The sequence below is a fragment of the Kogia breviceps genome, chromosome 12 (assembly GCF_026419965.1).
Source record: "Kogia breviceps isolate mKogBre1 chromosome 12, mKogBre1 haplotype 1, whole genome shotgun sequence".
NCBI classification, from domain to species: domain Eukaryota; kingdom Metazoa; phylum Chordata; class Mammalia; order Artiodactyla; family Physeteridae; genus Kogia; species Kogia breviceps.
The window spans coordinates 2220372-2242351 of NC_081321.1; the positions used below are offsets into that span (position 1 = coordinate 2220372).

General features: G+C 37.8%; 1 protein-coding gene across 44 annotated transcripts in view; it reads right to left on the reverse strand.

The window, feature by feature from the left end:
• Positions 1 to 21980, reverse strand: part of WNK1 (WNK lysine deficient protein kinase 1) — a 135913-nt gene that overhangs the window by 60522 nt on the left and 53411 nt on the right. For all 44 annotated transcript variants that reach the window (XM_067008497.1, XM_067008482.1, XM_067008499.1 and 41 more), the window contains exons 2-4: positions 13821 to 13993; positions 7049 to 7269; positions 5005 to 5162 (exon numbers count right to left, since the gene is read on the reverse strand). In XM_067008497.1, the coding sequence (XP_066864598.1) occupies positions 5005 to 5162; positions 7049 to 7269; positions 13821 to 13993 (552 nt within the window). The remainder of the gene's footprint in view (positions 1 to 5004; positions 5163 to 7048; positions 7270 to 13820; positions 13994 to 21980) is intronic.

Below are 21980 nucleotides of genomic sequence, written 5' to 3' on the forward strand. Positions count from 1 at the left end.
CTTAACTCCTCAAGCTTTTTGTTCCAGCTTTTCCACAGCTTGACTTACTATTTTGTGTTTTTAAAAAGCAACTCTTGAATAGGCAGAAACAAATGCAATTAAATAGGGTTAGATTTCTAAGTCAACTTGGTTACTTATAATGCTAGTAAAAAGGCTCCATGAACAATGGAACAAAATTTATTCAAATAATGCTTGATACGACAATATTTAGTCTATTTTTTTTTTAATTTAACCAAAAACAAGGTATACAGAACTGGAAGGGACCTGAGGTGATCACTGTTGTAGCTCACACTTCTCAAACTTTAATGTACACACAAATCATCTTTGGATCTTGTAAAATGCTGGTTTTGACTTAATCCTTCTGGGACAGGGCCAAAATTTTACATTTTTATAAAAACAAGTGTCCTAGGATGCCAATTCTGCTGGTTGTGGGGACTGCACTTTGCACAGCAAAGATCTCAATAGTGATTTGAGAATTGATGGGAGAGCATGTGAATAGATGACTTTTTCAAATGCCTTTCTAGTCCTGGAATTCTGACTCTATTAAAGTTATTGTTTTCTGCTCTAGCTGTACCAAATAGCTTTTCCCATTCTACAAAAATATATTGTATATGTACATATATAAAGTGTATCAGTTTCTACTTGCTACTATTCAACTCCACGTTAGTAGGATAATTTCAGTATTTCTAAGGTGACCTGATTTTGCAGGGTAAACTCAACTGTCCCAAACTGACATAGTGTCTAACTTGACTATATCTGGGATTCCTTTAATTGAATCATTTATTCTTCAAAGTATCACTGAGTGCCTACAATGTGCCATATGCTATGCTACAAACACAAAACTATAAAGAAAGATTTAATAAATCGGGCTCTAGGACAATACCTTTTAAAACACTGTATATTTCATCCTTCCTGTTCCCAATTCCTCTCCAGAGGTGAGGGTGGCTATAGGTTCAAACAGTTTATAAACAATGAGAAAAGGAGGAAGAAACTACAGAAATAGAAATAAAACCTGTTGAACATTAAAAATGTGGTACATTCATACAATGCAATATTATTCAGCTACAAAAAGGACTGAAGTACTGCTTCATCCTAAATAAAACAGGGATAAACCTTAAAAATGTTACGCTATATCAAAGCATAACACGAAAACAAAGTGTAACACAAAAGGCCATATATTTTATGATTCTATTCGTATGAAATGTCCGCAACAGGCAAATCAAATCCATAAAAACAGAAAGTCGATTAGTGCTTGCCAGGGGCTGGGTGGAAGAGGAATGAGGAGTGACTGCTAACAGGTGTGGGGTTTCTTTTTGGGGGTGATGGAGTGGCATTAGGGGTGATGACTGCAGAACACTGTAAATACACTAAAACCCACTGAATTTTATAACTTCAAATGATTTAAATGGAGAATTTCATGGTATGTGAACTTTATCTTAAAAAAAAAAACCACAACCCATTGAAAAACTGAAAAAAGGGTCAATACTACACGAAGACTATGGAAAGAGTGATATTGGTCTTTCTAGGGTCTATTAAGCTAACGCCAAACACTTTTTTCATTTGAGAAGGGGATTTGCTTCTCAACTGAGCTGGAGTTTGCATTTGCAAATAAAGATTCATTTGTTGATTAGACAGTGTCTCAAATGCATTATCTTAAAAATCAAATTAATTTGTTTTCTTTAATCATAGAATTGCTTATATAAACTTTTATCTGATTTTATGGCAGTGCTGTGCCTGACAGTCTGAAGCCAAAGAACACTGCTTTTAGCCCTTAGCCTCCGGTGAGTAGATTTAATCAATAGGGTTTACACTATTTTTCACCTACTCATCCTACAGTCATTATTTTTAACCAGTTAAACGTATCTGGTGGGTAAGGTATAGAACAAGGTAGAATTTAATACAGGTCACCCATAAATTCTGCATTAAAAAAAAAAAAACAGTCCTACCATATAATTTATAACTTTACTTCTTTAAATAGCAGTTATTTTTTAGACTTCATTTTACATAAAGAAACTAAAATTCCATGATCCCTCGAGATATTTTAAGTACCAACCTTTATTTGTTTAGAGAAATAATCAGGAATTGAATTCACAAGATTAAGTAGAGACACCTATCACTAGACAACCCGGTAATGCCTAGGCAGTGTGTGTCTAACAGCAAAGCACTGTCTGATGGTTCACAACAAAATCTACCAAGTTTCAAAGAAATATTGCAAGACCCACAAAGAAGGCTGGTGGCTGAGAGACAGTAGAGAATGTTTAAATGTATGGCTATCTGATGGATACTTCATTCTTCTGGTCTATTCACTATCAAAACATTCAGTACTGCTGTAAGGTAAATAAAAAATATTTGTTAATAAGTCTGTGTTTAAAATCCAGAATGATCACCTCAAGCAGTAGTACTGGGTTTAAGATGCTATATATTCTTAGGCAATAGAAAGAATAAATATGGCCAGTGAAAAATGGGTGTTACATTAAAACCTCTTATGTTTTCGCCACAGAATTAAAGTGATAGTTCTACTCTTAACAGAGAGAAAAGACTTCCCACAAATTATCAGAGCTAGTTCTACTCTTAACAGAGAGAAAAGACTGCCCACAAATTATCAGAGCTAATAATTTAAGTAACTACTTGCTCTCACTGAGATTCTCCTGCCTACTCCAAGTGCAGAGGCTAATAGCATTCTAATAGAACATTATCACCACTATTGCAGATTAGAAATTAGTTACAGAATTCTTCAGAGGAGAATTTTTTAAGAAGTTCCGGTGTCACGTGTTTGACTATTTTTCAATTTTTGAATTTTATTTTATTTATTTTTTTATACAGCAGGTTCTTATTAGTTATCCATTTTATACATATTAGTGTATATATGTCAATCCCAATCTCCCAATTCATCCCACCCCACCCTGCCACTTTCCCCCCTTGGTGTCCATACGTTTGCTCTCTACATCTGTGTCTCTATTTATTTCTGTCCTGAAACTGGTTCATCTGTACCATTTTTCTAGGTTCCACATATATGTGTTAATATATGATATCTGTTTTTCTCTTTCTGGTGTCACGTGTTTAGAATCGGAGTCAGCAACTTTCTCCATTAAGAGCCGAACAGTACATAATTTAGGATTTTTGAACCACAGAGTCTGTTGCAATTACTCAACTCTGCCATTGTTATATGTGAAAACAGACATAGACAATACAGAAACAAATAAGTGGCTGTATCATTACTTTCTTCATGGACACTGAAATTTGAATTCCATATAATTTTCATAGGTCATCACATATTATTCTTCTTTTGGTTTCCCCCTCAACCATTTAGGAATGTAAAAAGAATTCTTAGCTCACGGGCTGTACAAAAATGGGTAGGAGGCTGGATTTGGCCCATGGATCATAGTTTGCTAATCCCTGGTTTACAGTGTGATGGAGTGAAGAAGTTATAGACAGTACGTTAGTAAATAAATTACACAAACCATTTTACGAATTGTAAATTTTATAGTCCTAAAATTTAATGTATTTAACCTCTTAATCAGGTTTAATATTCAGTTTGATCTCCTTAAGAAGATATGTATTTACAAAGGGTATTTTCACATTATTATTTGTTTTCATAAATATTAGGTGGAAAAGAACACCTTAGCTTAATTGAATTCAAATTCATAAAGAAAATCAATCTCTTGTCAATCCACTTTGGTCATCTCTACTTTAACTCCTTATTTCAGTCTATTGGTTATTCCTTCAGATTAGTGCAATAGCCACTTAACTGGGTTTTCAGCTTTTAGTGTTTCCTCATAAATCCATCCTCCACTCTGCAGCCAGAATAATCTTTTAAAAATTTAAGTCTGGGGACTTCCCTGGTGGCGCAGTGGTTGAGAATCTGCCAATGCGGGGGACGCGGGTTCAAGCCCTGGCCTGGGAGGATCCCACATGCTGCAGAGCAGCTGAGCCCCTGCGCCACAACTGCTGAGCAACCCCTGCTCTCCACAACTAGAGAAAGCCCACACGCAGTAACGAAGACCCAATGCAGCCAAAAATAGATAAGTGAGAATAGATTTATTAAAAAAAAAAAAAATTTAAGTCTGATCTTATGACACCTACCAAGTCTTTTTTTTTGTGGGGGTGGGGGAGGCTGTACCTCGTGGCCTGTGGGATCTTAGCTCCCCGACCAGGGACTGAACTCAGGCCCTTGGCAGTGAAGGCACAAAGTCCTAACCACTGGACCGCCAGGGAATTCCCACGACACCTACCAAGTCTTATAGTAGCTGCAATGGTTCCCCCAGTGCTCAAGTATACTCTAAACTTTCACTTTCCTCCCTTATCCCTTGTCTCTTCTTTTTCCTATTTTCAAACTGTAGACATAAAAAGATTTTTCACATGCAACTCTATCTTAGAAATTAGTTACATTAGATATCAAATATGTTATATCAAATATGTTATATATAATATGATATTATAAATATCAAATGTTATAGATCTTAGTCTTTCCCTATTTATTTAACATAATTTTCCTAACCTGTCCAAACTCAATTAGGCACTACTACGTGCTCCTGTTACTGTCCGGTTTACTTGTTTGTTCTCCTTCGCCTACTAATAAGCTCTTGAGAGACAGGTTTGTGTTTTACTTAACTATAATATTCAATACCTAGGATCTAGAAAGCAGTCTGGAACATAACAGAGACTTAAATATTTGTTGGATGAACCCATGAACTGTTACAGGTTGAACTGCGTGTCCCCCCGCCAAGATATGTTAAAATTCTGATCCTCAGTTCCTCAGAATGTGACCTTATTTGGAAACAGGATCACTGCAGGTATAATTAGTTAGAATGAGGTCAACCTGGAGTTCGGTGGCCACAACTCAATCTGACCAGTCCTTATAAGAGGAGGAGACACGAGACACAGACAGATGAGGGGGTGAACTCCATGTGATGCTTTCTAGTGTTGTTCCCTTTTGCATGGTTTGATGTTATACAGCTTCTTAGATGTGGCCTAAGATCACCAGTCAGTTAGGACAAGACTTACACTGGTCACTCGACGGTAGATCTGTGCAGCATTTTGGCACTCGGAGTAAGGGTATTCAGATGTGGCCATCTCAAGCATGCACATCCCAAAAGCATAAACATCAACGGATTCATCATATTTCTCCTCATACATCTCAGGGGCCATGAACTCCGGGGTACCTTAAATTAAAAGAATGATTCCGACTCAATGTGAAGAGAAACTGCAATTCATGGGAAGGGGAACAGCAGAGGGGTTGACCTGTGAGAAAGAAAGTGGAAGGGGGGTAAGAGGTGAGGGAGGAAAAAGAAAGGTAGGTAGGTGGTGGGGGGAGAGGAAAGAAATCATCTTAGTCGGTTCCATCAAATATGTTATAGATCTTACACTACAACTCCTTTATAAAAAACTGGCACAGGATCAAGTGTCTGTCTATTTACTGTTTCAAATGGATTAGTGTTATACAATGTCAAAATAGAGCCTTGCATAAAAGATAAACTGATATAACTCATATTGAAAACAAACGAAAGGGAAAGGTAAGAGACTACCAAGGAATAAAGTAGACATAATGGCATCTACCTGTAAGATAGGATGATGGGTTAAAAAAGATCAAAATACTTGTCTGCCCCCTACTGTACGGTAGCTATAAGGTTAACATTCATATAATTGCTAGTCTCTTGCCATTAACATTCCATCTGATCAGTTTCACTTTTAAGGTGGCTTTTCAGTAAAAAAACCCTTATATTCAATACATTTTTTAAATGATGAAATAAACTGTAATCTTCTATAAAGGCCACTCACCAGAGCCCTCTTCTCCACACACTTACCACCCCCTGCAGTACACAAACCTACTGCAGATGTAAGAAGTGTAGTGAGGCACATCCTATACACACACACACAAATAATTCGGTCTGCACTTGAGTTCTCAGACTGAATTATGAGCATAGAGTGTATGATTCCACACACCAGGTTTCCAATGTTTCCAAAGAAATTAAGCCCGAATACCTCAAATTATAGGACATTTCTAAAAACAGGCTTGCACACTATGGTTTAAACAAAAAAAGAAAAAAAGAAAAAACCCTCTTGGGACAGAGAGTAAGATGCCAAAGACAATCGAAGAACTGTTTCCTATAAGGAGGGCAAAAAGGAAATTCATCTTTAAATAACTCTTTTCCCAGGAACACTATTTTGTAAGGATGTGCGAATTACTGGTGTTCAATGTTTTTCTTATTAAAACATAGGATTCTAGCCCACTTAAAACTGAATGGCTTTCTTGTTGTTATTGTTGTCACCTTTTGGGAGAACAGTGTTTGTGAAGATTTCAAGTTTTCAAATTGTCATACTTGTTGTGTAGATCAGTGATTCTCAAGAATGACGATTTGCCCTACAGGGGACATGTAGCAACGTCCAGAGACATTTTTGGTTGTAACAACTGGGGGGAAGTGGGCAAGGGGCACACTACTGGCATCCAGTGAGTAGGACCAGGGATGCTGCTAAATCATCTTACAATGAACAGGACAGTCCTTACAACAAAGAGCTGTCCAACCCAAAATGTCAAAAGAACTGAGGCTGAAAACTGTTTCAGGTGTATCTTCTGAAGAGTAGGAGTAAGAAAAAAGTTCATAATGAACCATCATATTTTCACATTTTAAAATAAAGTTTTAATAGGCAGATATTTTTGAATATACATATATCCAACAGACTTCTTCAGAAACTAAATTATATATAAATTCAATTTCTTTTATGGGGAAAGTAACATACTTTATCTGTTATATAAATAAGTATATGATACTAAGTATCAATGAAATGACTCAGTAAGGTTAACAATTATTACAAAATGTTTTGTCAGCAAAGTTCACCTTACTTCTCTTCATATAACTTTACAAAACAACCATGGTCTTCAAGATGATTCTAGAGGCAAAGAAATAGAGAACTCCACATCACTTCCTGGGTTCAAGCTCTGAATTTCTGAAGGTTTATTTACCATAATAAAAGCTCTGACAAGGTCAGGTTTCTAAATAAAAGGAATGTCAGGAAGCCAGTGAGACTGCAAGGTACACCTGAAACATACCTATCACACTCTTGGCAAAAGAAGCCCGCTTCAGGGTTGCCAGACCTAGGTCTCCAATCTTGACTGAGCCTGTAGGGCCAGTGATAAAGATGTTGTCACACTTAAGATCCCGGTGAATAATAGGTGGAGTTCGAGTATGAAGAAACTGAAGTCCTTTAAGAATCTGACGGCACCAGCTTCTCAGAACTTTGATCTTCATCACCTTAAACCTTTTCAGGTACCTAGAAAAGGCAAGGTACACCAAACAGGTTATCAATGATATGCATTTATTACTTTGAAGAATTCCATTAAATTCTAGCATATCTGAGATGGGAATATCAAGTTCAGAATATTAAGATTCAGCAAGCTTAGGTTAGTGCTACTTTTAGTAAGGTTAAAGGGGATAGGATAATAAGTAGTTGGCAAGCAAATTCTGATAAAGCACAAAAAATAAATTCCTTAAAATTAGATCACTGCTAAAATGATTTAGAAGTTAAGAGGCAGAGTTCGACTTCTGGCAATGGTGAAGCAATTCTTATTGGATGCAGATATAATTATAAACTCTAATAAATACACATACACACACACAACTACTTGAAAGCTCTGGAGGAATCAAAATCAGGCATAAACTGGGAGGGAGTACACACGAGGGAAAAGGGAAAGCACTAGTCTGTGGGGGTTGCTCAAACCTGGACTAAAACCTGGAGCATTATTGGCTGAGGAATGAATACGAGGATAGAGTTCAAGATTACCACAGGGTCTAGAACAATGCTATTCAACAGAACTTTCTACAATGACAGTCTGTCCAATACAATATTCACTAGACTAATAAGAATATTCATATTTAAATGACTTAATTAAAATAAAAAATTTTCATTTCCCAGTTGCACTAGTCACATTTCAAGTGCTCAACAACTGCATTGTAGCAAGTGGCTACCATTTTGGATGGTGCAGATTACAGAACATTTCCATCAACACAGAAAGCTCTGTTGGACAGCAGAGATCTAGAAAGTAAAGGAGGCAGGGCGGGGGTTGGAGGGTTGGGGTGGTGTGTAATCCCAGAATGGAGTGTACAGGGGCTTCTCTGGTGGCGCAGTGGTTAAGAATCCGCCTGCCAATGCAGGGGACACAGTTTGAGCCCTGGTCCGGGAAGACCCCACATGCCGTAAGCAACTAAGCTCATGCGCCACAACTACTGAGCCTGTGCTCTAGAGCCCGTGAGCCACAACTACTGAGCCCACGCACCGTAACTACTGAAGCCCGAGCGTCTGGAGCTGGCGCTCCACAACAAGAAAAGCCACCGCAATGAGAAGCCCGTGCACCACGACGAAGAGTAGGCCCCACTCGCTGCAACTAGAGAAAGCCCGTGTGCAGCAACGAAGACCCAACACAGCCAAAAGATAAACAAAATTTTTTTAAGAAGGAGGTATAGAAGGGGATCTCCAAATTCTGCATATTCACTCTGCCTAAATCTCTGGCTGACCTCTGAAATACATGTATGTGTAGCAAAGCAGCCATACAAGCAGCCCAGCTAATGCTAAAAGAACAGGACAGAGATTTCTGATGAACTGAGTTCAGATGCTATTTTATCTGGAAATATTCAGGGGAAAAATGAAGAGCACTGATGGTAAATATAAAAGACTACATTTTCCTATTACTATCTTTATGTTACATATGACTACTTAAAGGAAAATTTATAACATTGTATTACAGGATCTAAACAATAAATGTAACATGAAAATTATAGCATAAAGTATAAGTACTAGAAATACATGGGCCTATATTTTTCTAAGTTTCCTTTATTTTACATGAAATTGTAAAGTATCAACCCTAAGCATGTTGTGAAAAGTTAAAGATATAAATGCAGTATCTAAAGCAACCACTAAAAAAGGTATTTCAAATGCACACACACACACACCCACATCCACACCCCCACACGGAGTTTAACCAAAAAGCTAATGCAGAAACTAATATGAAATCTTAAAAATAAATTTAAAAATGAAATTCTGCTTCACTTGGGTGGGATATGAGGTAATTAAAGAAAACTAATGGTGAAAGTTGGTTTTATGGTTTAAAAACATATATAAAAACAAAGTTACTTCTGGAGGGTGAAGAAAGGGCTGCCTGGAAAGAGCTGCCTAGAAAGAGGTTTAAGGGCATGTACTGAGATGATGGAAATGTTCTATGTCATAACGGTTTCGATTACATGAGTGAGGTATCACATTAACAGGACAAAGGGGAAAATAACATGAGCATTTCAATTCATGCAGAAAAGGCATCAGACAAAATCCAACACCTTTCCATGATAAAAAAAAAAAAATACTCAAACTAAGAATAGTAGAGAATATATTCAACACGATAAAGAGCATTTATGAAAAACCCACAGCTATACTACAGTGGTGAAACACTGAAAGCTTTCCCATTAAGACTGGGAATAAGACAAGAATAACCACTGCTCTTCAGTGTTGTACTAGAAACTCTAGCTAGATTAATTAGGCAAGAAAAAGAAAGGTACCCAAATTGGAAAGGAAGTAAAACTCCCCCTATTTACAGATAACATGATCCTATATATAGAAAATTCTAAAGAATACATACAGACATGCACACACAACTAGAGTTAACAAAAGAATTCAGCAAAATTGCCAGAGTACAAGATCAACACACACAAATGAGTTGTGTTGTACACCCCAACAATTAACAACCTGAAAAGGAAAGCAAGAAAATAATTCCATTTGCAACAGCATCCAAAAGAATAAAATACTTAGGAATAAATTTAACTATGGAAGTGAAAAATTCATACACTAAAAACTAGAAAACACCGTTGAAAGAAATTAAAGGACACCTAAATAAAATGGAGAGATGGGTTCATGGATTGGAAAACAATATAGTGAAGATGGCAATATTAGTCAAAGTGACCCACAGATTCGATATATCTACAGATAGATCTGATTATATCTACAGATGCAATCAAAATTCTAACAGCCTTTTTTCAGAAACGGAAAGCGAATCCTCAAGTTGATACAGAATTACAAGGGGCCCCAAATAGCCAAAACAATATCAAAAAAGAAGAACAAAATTGGAGAACACAAAGCTCGGTTTTGCAGTATTAAAACAGTGTGGTACTGGCATAAGGATAGATACATACAACAGTGGAATAGTATGGAGGGTCCAGAAATAAACCCATTCATCTATGGTTAAATGATTTTTGACAGGGGTGTCAAGATCATTCAACAGGGAAAGAATAGTCTCTTCAACAAACGGTGCTAGGACAACTGGATATCCCTATGCAACGGAATGGAGTTGGATCCCACACCTCATACATACACAAATGTTAACTCAAAAAATGGAACGATCTAGGGCTTCCCCAGTGGCGCAGTGGTTGAGAGTCCGCCTGCCGATGCAGGGGACGCGGGTTCGTGCCCCCGTCTGGGAGGATCCCACATGCCGCGGAGCGGCTGGGCCCGTGAGCCATGGCCACTGAGCCTGTGCGTCCAGAGCCTGTGCTCCACAACGGGAGAGGCCACAGCAGTGAGAGGCCCGCGTACCACAAAAAATTTAAAAAATAAATTTAAAAAAAATAGAATGATCTAAATAAAAGAGCTAACCTATAAAACTCTGAGAAGAAAAGTTAGGGGTAAATCTGCATGACCTTGGTTTTGGCAATGGATTCTTAGATATAACCCTAAAGGCACAAGCAACAAGGGAAAAAAAAACAGATAAACTGGACTTAATCAAAAATTAAAACTCTGTGCATCACACGACATCATTAAGGAGTGAAAAGAATATATAGAATGGGAAAAATATATCTGCAAATCATGTACCTGATAAGGGTTTAGCTTACAAAATATATAAAGAACTCTTATAACTCAACAAAAAGACAAACAACCCAATTTAAAAATGGACAAAGTGGGCAAAGAGTTGAATAGACATTTCTCCAAAGATGTATAACATGTACATAAGATGCTCAAAATCACTGCTCTCTAGGGAAATGCAAATCAAATGAGATACCATGTCACAGCCAGCAAGATGGATATTAAAAGACCAAAAACAAACAAAAAAACCAATTGTTGGCAAGAATATGAAAAATTGGAACCCTTATACATTGCTAGTGGGAATGTAAAATGGTTCAGCCATTGTGGAAAACAGTTTGGTGGTTCCTCAAAACGTTAAATACAGAATTACCATATGACTCAGCAATTCTACTCAAAGGTATATATGTATCTAAAAGGCATGAAAACGGGTATTCAAATAAGCACTTGTACACAAATGTTCATGGTGGATACAGCCCAAATGTCTATCAATAAGTGAGTGGATAAACAAATTGTGGTATATCCACAAAATATTATTTAGTCATAAAAAGGAATGAAGTACTGATACATGCTACAACATGAACCTTGAAAACATGGTAAGTGAAAGTAGCCAAACACAAACACGTATTTTATATTCCATTTATATGAAATACCTTGATCAGATAAATCCTTAGAGACAGAAAACAGTTGGTGGTTGCCAAAGGCTGGGGCAAAGGAAGAAAGGGGAATTGTTTAACGGGTTTTAGTTTTGCAAGATGAAGAATTCTCGAGATTGGTTACACAGCAACATGAATATATTTAACTAAACTATATACTTAAAAATGATTAAGGGCTTTCCTGGTGTCACAGTGGTTAAGAATCCGCCTACCAATGCAGGGGACATGGGTTTGAGCCCTGGTCTGGGATGATCCCACAAGCTGAAGAGCAACTAAGCCCGTGTGCCACAACTACTGAGTCTGCGTGCCACAGCTACTGAAGCCTGTGCACCTAGAGCTGGTGCTTCGCAACAAGAGAAGCCACGGCAATGAGCAGCCCGCGCACTGCAATGAAGAGTAGCCCTCACTTGCCACAAAAAAAAAGCCCGCACGCAGCAACAAAGACCCAACACAGCCAAAAATAAGTATAAATAAAATAAATTTTTAAAAAATGATTAAGATGGTTAATTTTATATGTTTTTACCAGAGTAAAAAAAAATGCCCATCTATAAATCCTAGAGATAAGCTAGTCCAACCACTTATTTTACACATGGAGAACTGAGGGCCAGAGAAGGGGATCTACTTGCCCTAAATCACAGCTGGTCAAAGTCAGAGCAGAGAGCAGACTCCTACTCTAAGTCTAGCACTTTCTACTTTACCTCTTGCTGCATTTGCTTTGAGGCTCAGAAACTGAAACAGACAATGGGAAAAAAGAACTTCAAACTTAAAAGAAAAATGGTTAGAAACTTAGATCATGTGCAATTAAAGAGAAAATATACTACATGGGAAGGGTAATGGGGAGTAACTGCATAAAGGGTATGGGGTGTTGTTTTTCTTTGTTTTTTTTTCGGGTTTTTTGTGGTACGCGGGCCTCTCACTGCTGTGGCCTCTCCTGTTGTGGAGCACAGGCTCCGGATGCACAGGCTCAGTGGCCATGGCTCACGGGCCCAGCCGCTCTGCGGCATGTGGGATCCTCCCTGACTGGGGCACAAACCCATGTCCCCTGCATCGACATGCGGACTCTCAACCACTGCACCACCAGGGAAGCCCCATGTGGTGATCTTTTAAGGTGATGAAAATGTTTACGAACTTGACAGATGTGGTTACACAACATTGTAAATGTAATAAATGTCACTGAATTGTACACTTTAAAAGGTTAGTTTTATGTTATATGAATTTCATCAAAAATTTAAAAAAAAACAACTAACTTTATTTCTATCTACTGACAGACTACTGACAACCCACTAAGTATTCAAACCAGAAAAAGAATCTCAAGATGCAGATATACAAACAACTACTACCACAGAATTTTCCTTAATTCATTCAAATATCTATCAAGTTTCAGGCACAGTGCTAGAGAGCACAGTCTAGGAAAAGAAACAGGCATGTGAATAACAAGAAGCATGGACAACTAGGATAAAGATGTTGCCATAAATATTAGAAAAGTTGGATGGGAAAATTAGAATGTGCAGGAGGGAAATAATCTGTTGGTTTTTCAACATGTTAATTTTGAGCATCCAGGATTTTGTACATCCAGGAAATACAAGACTATGTTTCAAAGGTCTGGGATTAATCAGCTCAGTAGCATTAACTACAGAAGGTTATAAAGAATAAATACACACTACAGAGACAATTTTTAACAATCCAATTCTTCCACAAAAAATTCACACCATAAAAATTACTCTAGTTTCCTCTCTGAGTACAAATACTCTAAGAGACATGGGACTTCAAAGGCATACAGGAAATTTCTGCATTTGACCTATCCATATTCCTGAAAGGGATGACAGGTCCAGATGTTTTGGCTTCAATTTCTGATGCTTTGGGAAATGAAATTATCTAGTGATAAATGTCACAATACAATTTGCATCTGATACAATATGTGCATAGTGGTAGCAAAAACTGGCCAATATGAGGTGATAAAATAAATGGGTAAAGCTTGTCAATAAGCTTCAATTTCATTTTAACCACTAGAGGGCTACCTTGTCATTTGATTTCTAATCTCTTAGCCACTCAATTTTAGCAATGCCAATCACCATAACTTAAAGCAACTAGGTTTATTCTACAACAACTTCTCACTTAAATACTTACCAATACATAATTATCAAACCACTTTATACACCAGAGGACCTTGTGGGCAGGAAAATGTGCTCATATACTAACATTTGGAGCAACTATTCATTCCCTCTTTAGTATACTGGGCAACAAGAGAAGAACTGTTAAGGCCTGAAATAAGAAAACTCAAGTTCTCTCATACTTCTTGGTCAGCTTTTATAATATTGATGAACTTACGTTTTAAGTGTTCCAGATGTCATAAGTTCAGTCACCAAAACGATGCACTTCTTTCCCTTTACTGTGGATTCCCAGGAATCATAGAATCGGACAATATTGGGATGCTGAAGACCCTTTAACATTTCAGCCTCTTCTTTAAATCTCTGCCTCTCAGATTTTGTTAACTTTCGATCCTAAAATCAAAAAGCAAGACAGAATACAGTTCAGGATTGGGAGTTTGAGATTGACATGTACACACGACTATATTTAAGACAGATAACCAACAAGGACCTACTGTACAGCACAGGGAACTCTTGCTCAATATTGTGTAATAACCTAAAAGGGAAAAAGAATTTGAAAAAGAATAGATACATGTATATGTATAACTGAATCACTTTGCTGTACACCTAAAACATAAACAAAGAAAAAAAAAGAATATGCTTTTAAGATAATAAAACACCAAGTCACATAGTTACACTTAGATGTTAAACATTTACTAAATAAAAATGACCAATACTGTTAAAATAAAACATCCTAACACTGAAGTTACTAATAATTAATAATTTCATCAGCCTGTTATATGAGTGTGAGAACAGGCTAAAGTGTATTTAAGAAAACTCTTGATTATAAAGTCACGCTTGAGGGATTTCCCTGGTGGCATAATGGTTAAGAATCCACCTACCAATGCAGGGGACACGGGTTCGAGCCCTGGTCCGGGAAGATTCCACATGCTGTGGAGCAACTAAGCCTGTGCACCACAGCTACTAGCCCACAGGCCACCACTACTGAAGCCCGCACACGTAGAGCCCATGCTCTGCAACAAGAGAAGCCACCGCACTGAGAAGCCCTGAGAAGCCCACGCACCACAACGAAGAGCAGCCCCTGCTCACCACAACTAGAGGAAGCCTGTGTGCATCAATGAAGATCTAACGCAGCCAAAAAAATAAATAAATCAATTAATAAAATAAAGTCATGCCTGAGATTATCTTAGTATCTTTACTGTTAATGTGTGCTTCAGATACACATTTTTTAGGTGCAGTTAATTTACCACTTCCAAAATAAGTCACCTATTGACAGATATAAGCAATTTAATAATGGAACAAGTATGGGTTTTGGAAGTGGTGAGATCTAAACATAAATTCTGTCTTTGCTTCAACTAAAATTTCCTTCATGAATAAAGTCAAGTCCTCCATATTCATGAGTTCGCATACCCAGATTCAGCCAACTGCAAATCAAAAATGCCGGGGGGGGGGGGGGGGGGGCCGCAGGGGGGCGCACTGGCCGTGGATCAGAAAATTCCAAAAAGCAAAACTTGAATAGTTTGCCCACATGCTGGCTACTATTTACATAGCATTTACATTCTATTAGCTATTATAAGTAATCCAGAGATGATTTTAAAGTATATGGGAAGATATGCAAATACTGTGCCATTTTATAAAAGGGACTTGAGCACCCACAGGGGTGGAGGGTGGGGTCCTGGAACCAATTCCTACCCCCCCACCGGGATATTGAGGGATGACTGTATACCTTCACCTCATAGGACTCTTGTAAAAATTAAATAATCTACTAGGTAGATTTAATTTAGTTTACTAGGTAGATTTATTTAAAGTGCCTGGCACTTCACAGATTAATTCACTTCTTATCTAACTGGAGAAAAGCACTTAATCTGTTGTTCTTCCCTTAACAGAGTCCCATACACACAAACTCTGTACTGTCCTGTAAATTAAAATGGAAACTGTCATATAATATTCTATCAAAGCACATAGTAAGTATTTTAACGAAATAGTCCAGGCACACAATAACGTAATATGTCTATGATACAGTTAAATAATTAAACATTAAAGACATAATTTAAACCTTCCTATGTAACTAGATGGCCTTTCCCATCACTACTGCTCACCCCTGAATAACAACCACTACCCTGATCGGATATACCATTCCCATACGGGTTTTTACACTTGAGGTGAAATGTTAAGATTTCATAAAAAGAAGTTATAGAGCATGTACTATTTGGAAGGTGGCTATTTTCCACTCAACATCGTTTGAGCTCACCCATGATGGTACAAGGAGACATTACAAGGTATCTACCATATTAGTGTAACTCCATTCATTATCACTGCTATGCAGTTATCCACTGTCTGAATACACCACAATTTATATATAATCTCCTACTGATCAATCTTTAGGCGCTTCCCCATTTTTTTGCTATTACAATATGGCAAAGGTTTTGCAGTGTTAATCTCTAGGATGCAGGCTCTTATCTTGGAGTCTATAAACCCCTTTAAGGCAGGTTTGTGAACATGTGTGAAAACAAGTATATCTTTATTTTTCATTAACCTTGAATTGAAACTTAATATTTCCTTGAATGAATGTATGTACCTAATAGCATTCAGCAGTACCTGTGATTTGTCACCAACAGACATAGGTATTTTCATATCACGTAACAGTGGTTGCAGATTATCTCAATATACCACACTAGGCATTACTTTGAAATTATGATAGCTATTAGATCTTCCAGTAGCTCTTATTAATAGACACTAATAATGCATACTGTATCACAAATTTAAAAGTTTTGGTAACTATTTTAATATAATTTGTTTCCAATATAATCCTATGTATTTTACTATATGGGCCTAAAACAAGACATTTTTCTAGCCTTCGCTAGCCTTCTGGGGCACAAAAAAAAGAGGAAGTACACCTATTAGGATATATAGCTAGTGGTAGAAGTACACAGGGAATAGGCATCTTCAGTCTTCATAGGTATCAACAAATTGCTTTTCAAAGGGACTGTACCAACTGAGCTTCCCAACAGCTTTGTATGAAGGTTCCCACTGCAGTACATGGTCACTAGCAACTGGTATTATCAGACATTAACTTTTGTCAATTTGATGGGTGTAAGTCATGTTCTATAGTTTAATTTACATTTTCAAAGTCATTAAAAAGTGTGAGAAACTTTGTTTTCTTTGCAGACTACTTAAGACCCCTCTTCTGCAAGGAACTGATGCTTTATCTTACTTGTAGCAGTTCTTAATAGATTATGGATGCTAATCCTTTATTGGTTTTATGAGTTACAGATACCTTTTCTCAATTTGTGGTTTGCATTTTCACGTTGTTTATGATGTCTTGATTTACAGATGTTTTTATTTCACCGTATTTCAATTCATCTATCTTTTACTTTGTGGTAGGTGGATTTTATGTCTTCAGTAATTTTTCCAGACACTAAGGTCATAATTTTTTTTCTTTTCCTTTTTAAAATATAAATTTGTTTTGTTTGCCATATCTGGGAATTGTTGAGGAATTTATTTGGTTGGGTAAAAGAAGGGCTGACTGTTATTTCTGTTCTGTATCAACCAATGGCCCCAATACCATTTAATGAACAATCAATCCATCCTTTCCATAGAAGTACAGTTCTGTCTCTGGATTCTACACTCTATTCCATGGTCTGTTTAGTCCTGCGCTAATACCACACTTTCTTAATTGCTATCACTCTTGAATGATAGTTTAGATGGATGTAGAATTCTAGGTTGGTTTTCTTTCAGCACTTTCAAGATACTGTTTCATGGTACTCTGGCGTCTACTGTAGCTCTCAGTATACATGTCCTCCTTTGTAGGTTATCTGTATTTTCTCTCTGGTTACTCTAAAGATTTTTTTAAAAAATTGTGCTCTGCACATTCACTACCAAGCATCTAAGTTTTATTTTATACATAATGGGGGCTAATTGTGCTTTTTAAGCCCAAAGTTTCAGGTATTTGTCTTCGCATCAGGAAAATTTTCAACAATTACCTTTTTGAATACTGCCTCCTTCCATTCTCCATTCTCTTCTAAGATTTTCTATGTGTGTCTGTATGTGTTATGTGTAAGGGTGTGTGTGCGTGGAACCTTACTCGATCCTTCGTATCTTTTAACTTCTCTCTCATTTTCCATTTCTTTCTCTCTGCTGCCTTCTGGGCAGTGTTCTCAGATCTACCTTCTCGTTCATGAAATTCTCTCATTATTATCACGTCTAACCTGCTTATTACCTTAAAAAAATTTTTTTTAATTAATCAAACTTTAAAGTCTAAAGGAGGCAGAGATGCAAAGGACATGTGGCAAGGTCTCAGTCCCTGATCCAGAAATAAGAGATGAACACAAACTATACCCTTGCAACTAGCCATACAAGTATTGAAGGGCTGGGTATACTGGTGAGTCAGACATATATTTGGACATCCATACAGAAAATAAAATGAGGTCAAGCAGTCAGTCTGTCACCAAAAGTACTCACCGGAGGGTTTGATAAAGGGAATTCAGTCACTACTTCAGTCCCTACTTTCCCAGCTAGCATCAACAACAAAGCAAGGTGGGAAAAGGGGGGAAAAAAGAAAACGAAGAAGAAAACAAGTTGGGCACTAACTAAAGACTTCAGTGGAGAAGGAATTCTCCTGCCGCTTCTCTAGGCCCAGTGCCTGGGGGAGGGGTTTGTCCCCACTCAGTGGTAACCCCACACATGGGGCTTTGAATGAGAAATGATAACTGGTGGCTCAATTTGCAATGATCCCCACCAACCTCCACCCCAACCCTGCTTCATGAACAGACAAGTTTTCCCAGCATCCTCCTTGGAATTTCCTCCGTCTCAGGGTTCATCTCCAAAATTATTTCCATCTCCAAATCATCACTGCAAGATTGCCTTCTCTCAAAGTTCTATAAAAGCCCACTTTCACAACCTAATATCACTTTTATTCCCACTCCTAACCTGAAGCTGCAACCATCCACAAAGTCACATACCCTGTCCACTGAGACTCAGATCCATAGCTCTTTCATCTTGGGCTATCTTCCTAAACCGTTCCTTTCCCAGAGAACAGACGGCCAAAGGGCCAAAGGACAAGTCGAAGTATCTGGGGCCAGATGACTGAGGAAAGTGGCACTTGTTACTTAGTTTTTAATTGCAATACATTTTCATTTCTTGAAGCTCTTTTTGAATCTTTACCAAATCAGTCATTCACTGCCCCCTCCAATACCATCTTGATGTTTTTGTGGTTTTAGTTTTTAATCCTTTAATTCTTTTAAAATGATGTGCTTTAGGGGCTCAATTCAATAACACTTTTATCTGAGTTACTGGGGATCTAATTTTGCCTAGTGTTTTGGCTGCTGACATTCATTCATGGTGGTTTGTTTCTTCACATGATTAACAATAGTGGATAATATGGTTATCTTAAACTGTGATTTGTCTGTTGGAATATCCTCAGTTTTGGGTGTATTGCTGTGGACAGGCCCTGAGTTTATTTATGCCTTAGTGCTGCAGGGATATTACTAGTCTTGGTGATGCCTGCATGTAATCAGTTCAAATTTGAATCTCATACTTTTATGAATACAGGTCCCTGATTATGTATTCTCAGGGTAAACTCTTTTCAGCTGACTTGGGAAAAACCGTTTCTTCCCTGACTCAGAAACTGAAATTTTCTCTAGTCTGTCTTTATATTAAAGGTTTTGTTCCCTTTTAAGGAACAAGTTTATTGGATCTCAGTTCCAATACCTGCTCAGGCTTAAGATAAGACTTCATCTATCCTTGGGGAGACAGTAAAACCATGCGTCTTAGTTAACAAGATTGGCAATTGTCCCAAGAAAAACCCTAGTGTCAATTCACACTTTTCCTATTCTGGTTTCTAGTTTCTTCTTAGTTTTTTAGACCTTGGAAATTATCCTGACAGCCTTATAAGCTCAGCTATGCATTTAAAAGGATAGGTTTCTGTAGTTCCTCTCATCAAAATTTTCAAAATGTCTGGTATTTTACAGTGGGAAGAGTTTTCAGCTTGTTTGGTTTTCTATTTACTGACAATAGGGTTCCCCAATATATGTTTTAAAAAATATATTGTTTACCATATATTCTTAAATGTTCCTCATTTAAGGAAACTTTATTCAAAAAATGAAGGAAGGGGCTCCCTGGTGGCGCAGTGGTTGGGAGTCCGCCTGCCGATGCAGGGGACGCGGGTACGTGCCCCGGTCCGGGAAGATCCCACGTGCCGCGGAGCGGCTAGGCCCGTGAGCCGTGGCCGCTGGGCCTGCGCGTCTGGAGCCTGTGCTCCGCCGCAACGGGAGAGGCCAAAAAAAAAAGAAGAAGAAGGAAAATCTAGATCACTTGCTGACTCTCATACATTACTGTTGAATTACAAAAACTTATTTTAAAGAAACTGTGAAGTTAAGCTATTCTCAAAACAATCAGAAGACAGTAGTCGCGAGCCAAATGAATTATAATATTCTACCTACCATTAAGTGTTAAGTGATATTTAATTTTTATATTTTAATATATAGTCTACCTGATTGTCTTGATAACTACTCTTATTTTCTGTAGCATGCAACCTTCATTTCAGTTTTAGCAATTAATGTATATCTTCATGTATGTTTAATTAAATTTTAACAAATGCTTGAGTACCCTGTGTCAGACAACAGGATAGGACAAACATTAGAGACAAGGTTCCTGCTATTCTAGACCTTACAATGTATGAGGCAGAGGAACTAATTTTATTAGGTATTATAAAGAGAAAAAACTGAGTGCTTTGAGAGCATATCACAAAAGACCCAATTCTGTGTGCACAAGCTAGTGTTAGCTCCCATATCGGCAGGTTACCCTAAGGGTTGAGATCATGAGCATGAAAGTACCCACAGTTCTAGTTTTACAATACTTGAAATGTTTAAGACCACAAGATTCTGTAAAAAGTGCTAAAGACAAACTTCGAAATGCAGGATAGACTGGGGGCGAGGAGACTCAAAACTTTAATAACAGTGAGCTACAGAATTTAAATTTATTTATTTAAATTTGTTTATTCACCCAGAGTTTAGAGCTTCGGGAAAGTATTATCACTTACAGTAGACCACTGTAGCTGAAACTTGGAATATACATTATACAGGATAAGGTAGTATACAGTACTTAATAGCCAATGAAATGTTTTCTCTCAACTGGTATATAACTTTAGCCAGAAACTGTCACTAGACGTTAACCAAAACTGTAGCCTAATCATTCTACATGGTTACTTAAATTTTAATTTTAATTTAAAATCTACTTAAAGACTGTTTCTTTCACATCTACAATTCCAAGTTTTCAAAACTGCTTTAAAGTACACAAGGCTTGTAAACCCTTCCTGCAGAAACTCAAACCAAAGTAATTCACTCGTGTCTGTCTCTACTACCACCACCCTATTTCAAGCCATCACGGTCTCCTCTGGATTTCTGCAATAACCTACTAGCTGTTTCCACACGGCTAAACTTCTCCCTGTACAATGTGTTTTTCCACTCTGTCCAAATACAACCAGAATATTTTTAAGTCAACTTAATCAATTCTGCGGTATGCGTACTTTATTAATTCTTAGAAATACCGTTTTCCACATTTTAAACATCTCTGAAATTAGAATGTTATCACATAATTGAAATCTTAGACTCAGTGAAGTATTGTATGTCCTAATCCTGTTAGGATAAAGGTGGAAAATCATTGTGACCAATGAGGTCCCACACAATGCAATCCTTGCCCACTTTTCGAGCCTCATTTCTTGTCACTCTCATGTGTCTTTCTCAGACATGTCATGCTTCTTCCCACTCAGGTCCTTCATACACACTGTTCCCTCCATACAGGATGCCCTTCCATCAACATTTTATGCCTGGTTAATGCCCAGCCATCCTTCAAAGATCTGTCATTTCCATGGGGATACCTTCCTTGGCTGCCCCTCACTCTAGGTTAAATCACCCCCTGCCATATATATGTATAGTTGCATGAACTATGTATATGCCTCTTTCAGAGCTCTTAATCACAAGTAATATACTGAGACTTACTCTAAAAGCAGTGACAAAATGCCTTTTTCAGTGTTCTATCTTTAGCATCTGACAACCTAGCATTGTTCAGTTGCCATGTGTTGAATGAATCCATGAATGTGCTTTCAAAAAAAAAGTGTATGGGGCTTCCCTGGTGGCGCAGTGGTTGAGAATCCGCCTGCCAATGCAGGGGACACAGGTTCGTGCCCCGGTCCAGGAAGATCCCATGTGCCACGGAGCAGCTGCGCCCGTGAGCCATGGCCGCTGAGCCTGCGCGTCCGGAGCCTGTGCTCTGCAACGGGAGAGGCCACGGCAGTGAGAGGTCCACGTACCACAAAAAAAAAAAAAAAAAAAAAAAAAAGTGTATGTGTACTTTTTTCACAAGTAGTTAGCATTTCCCCAGG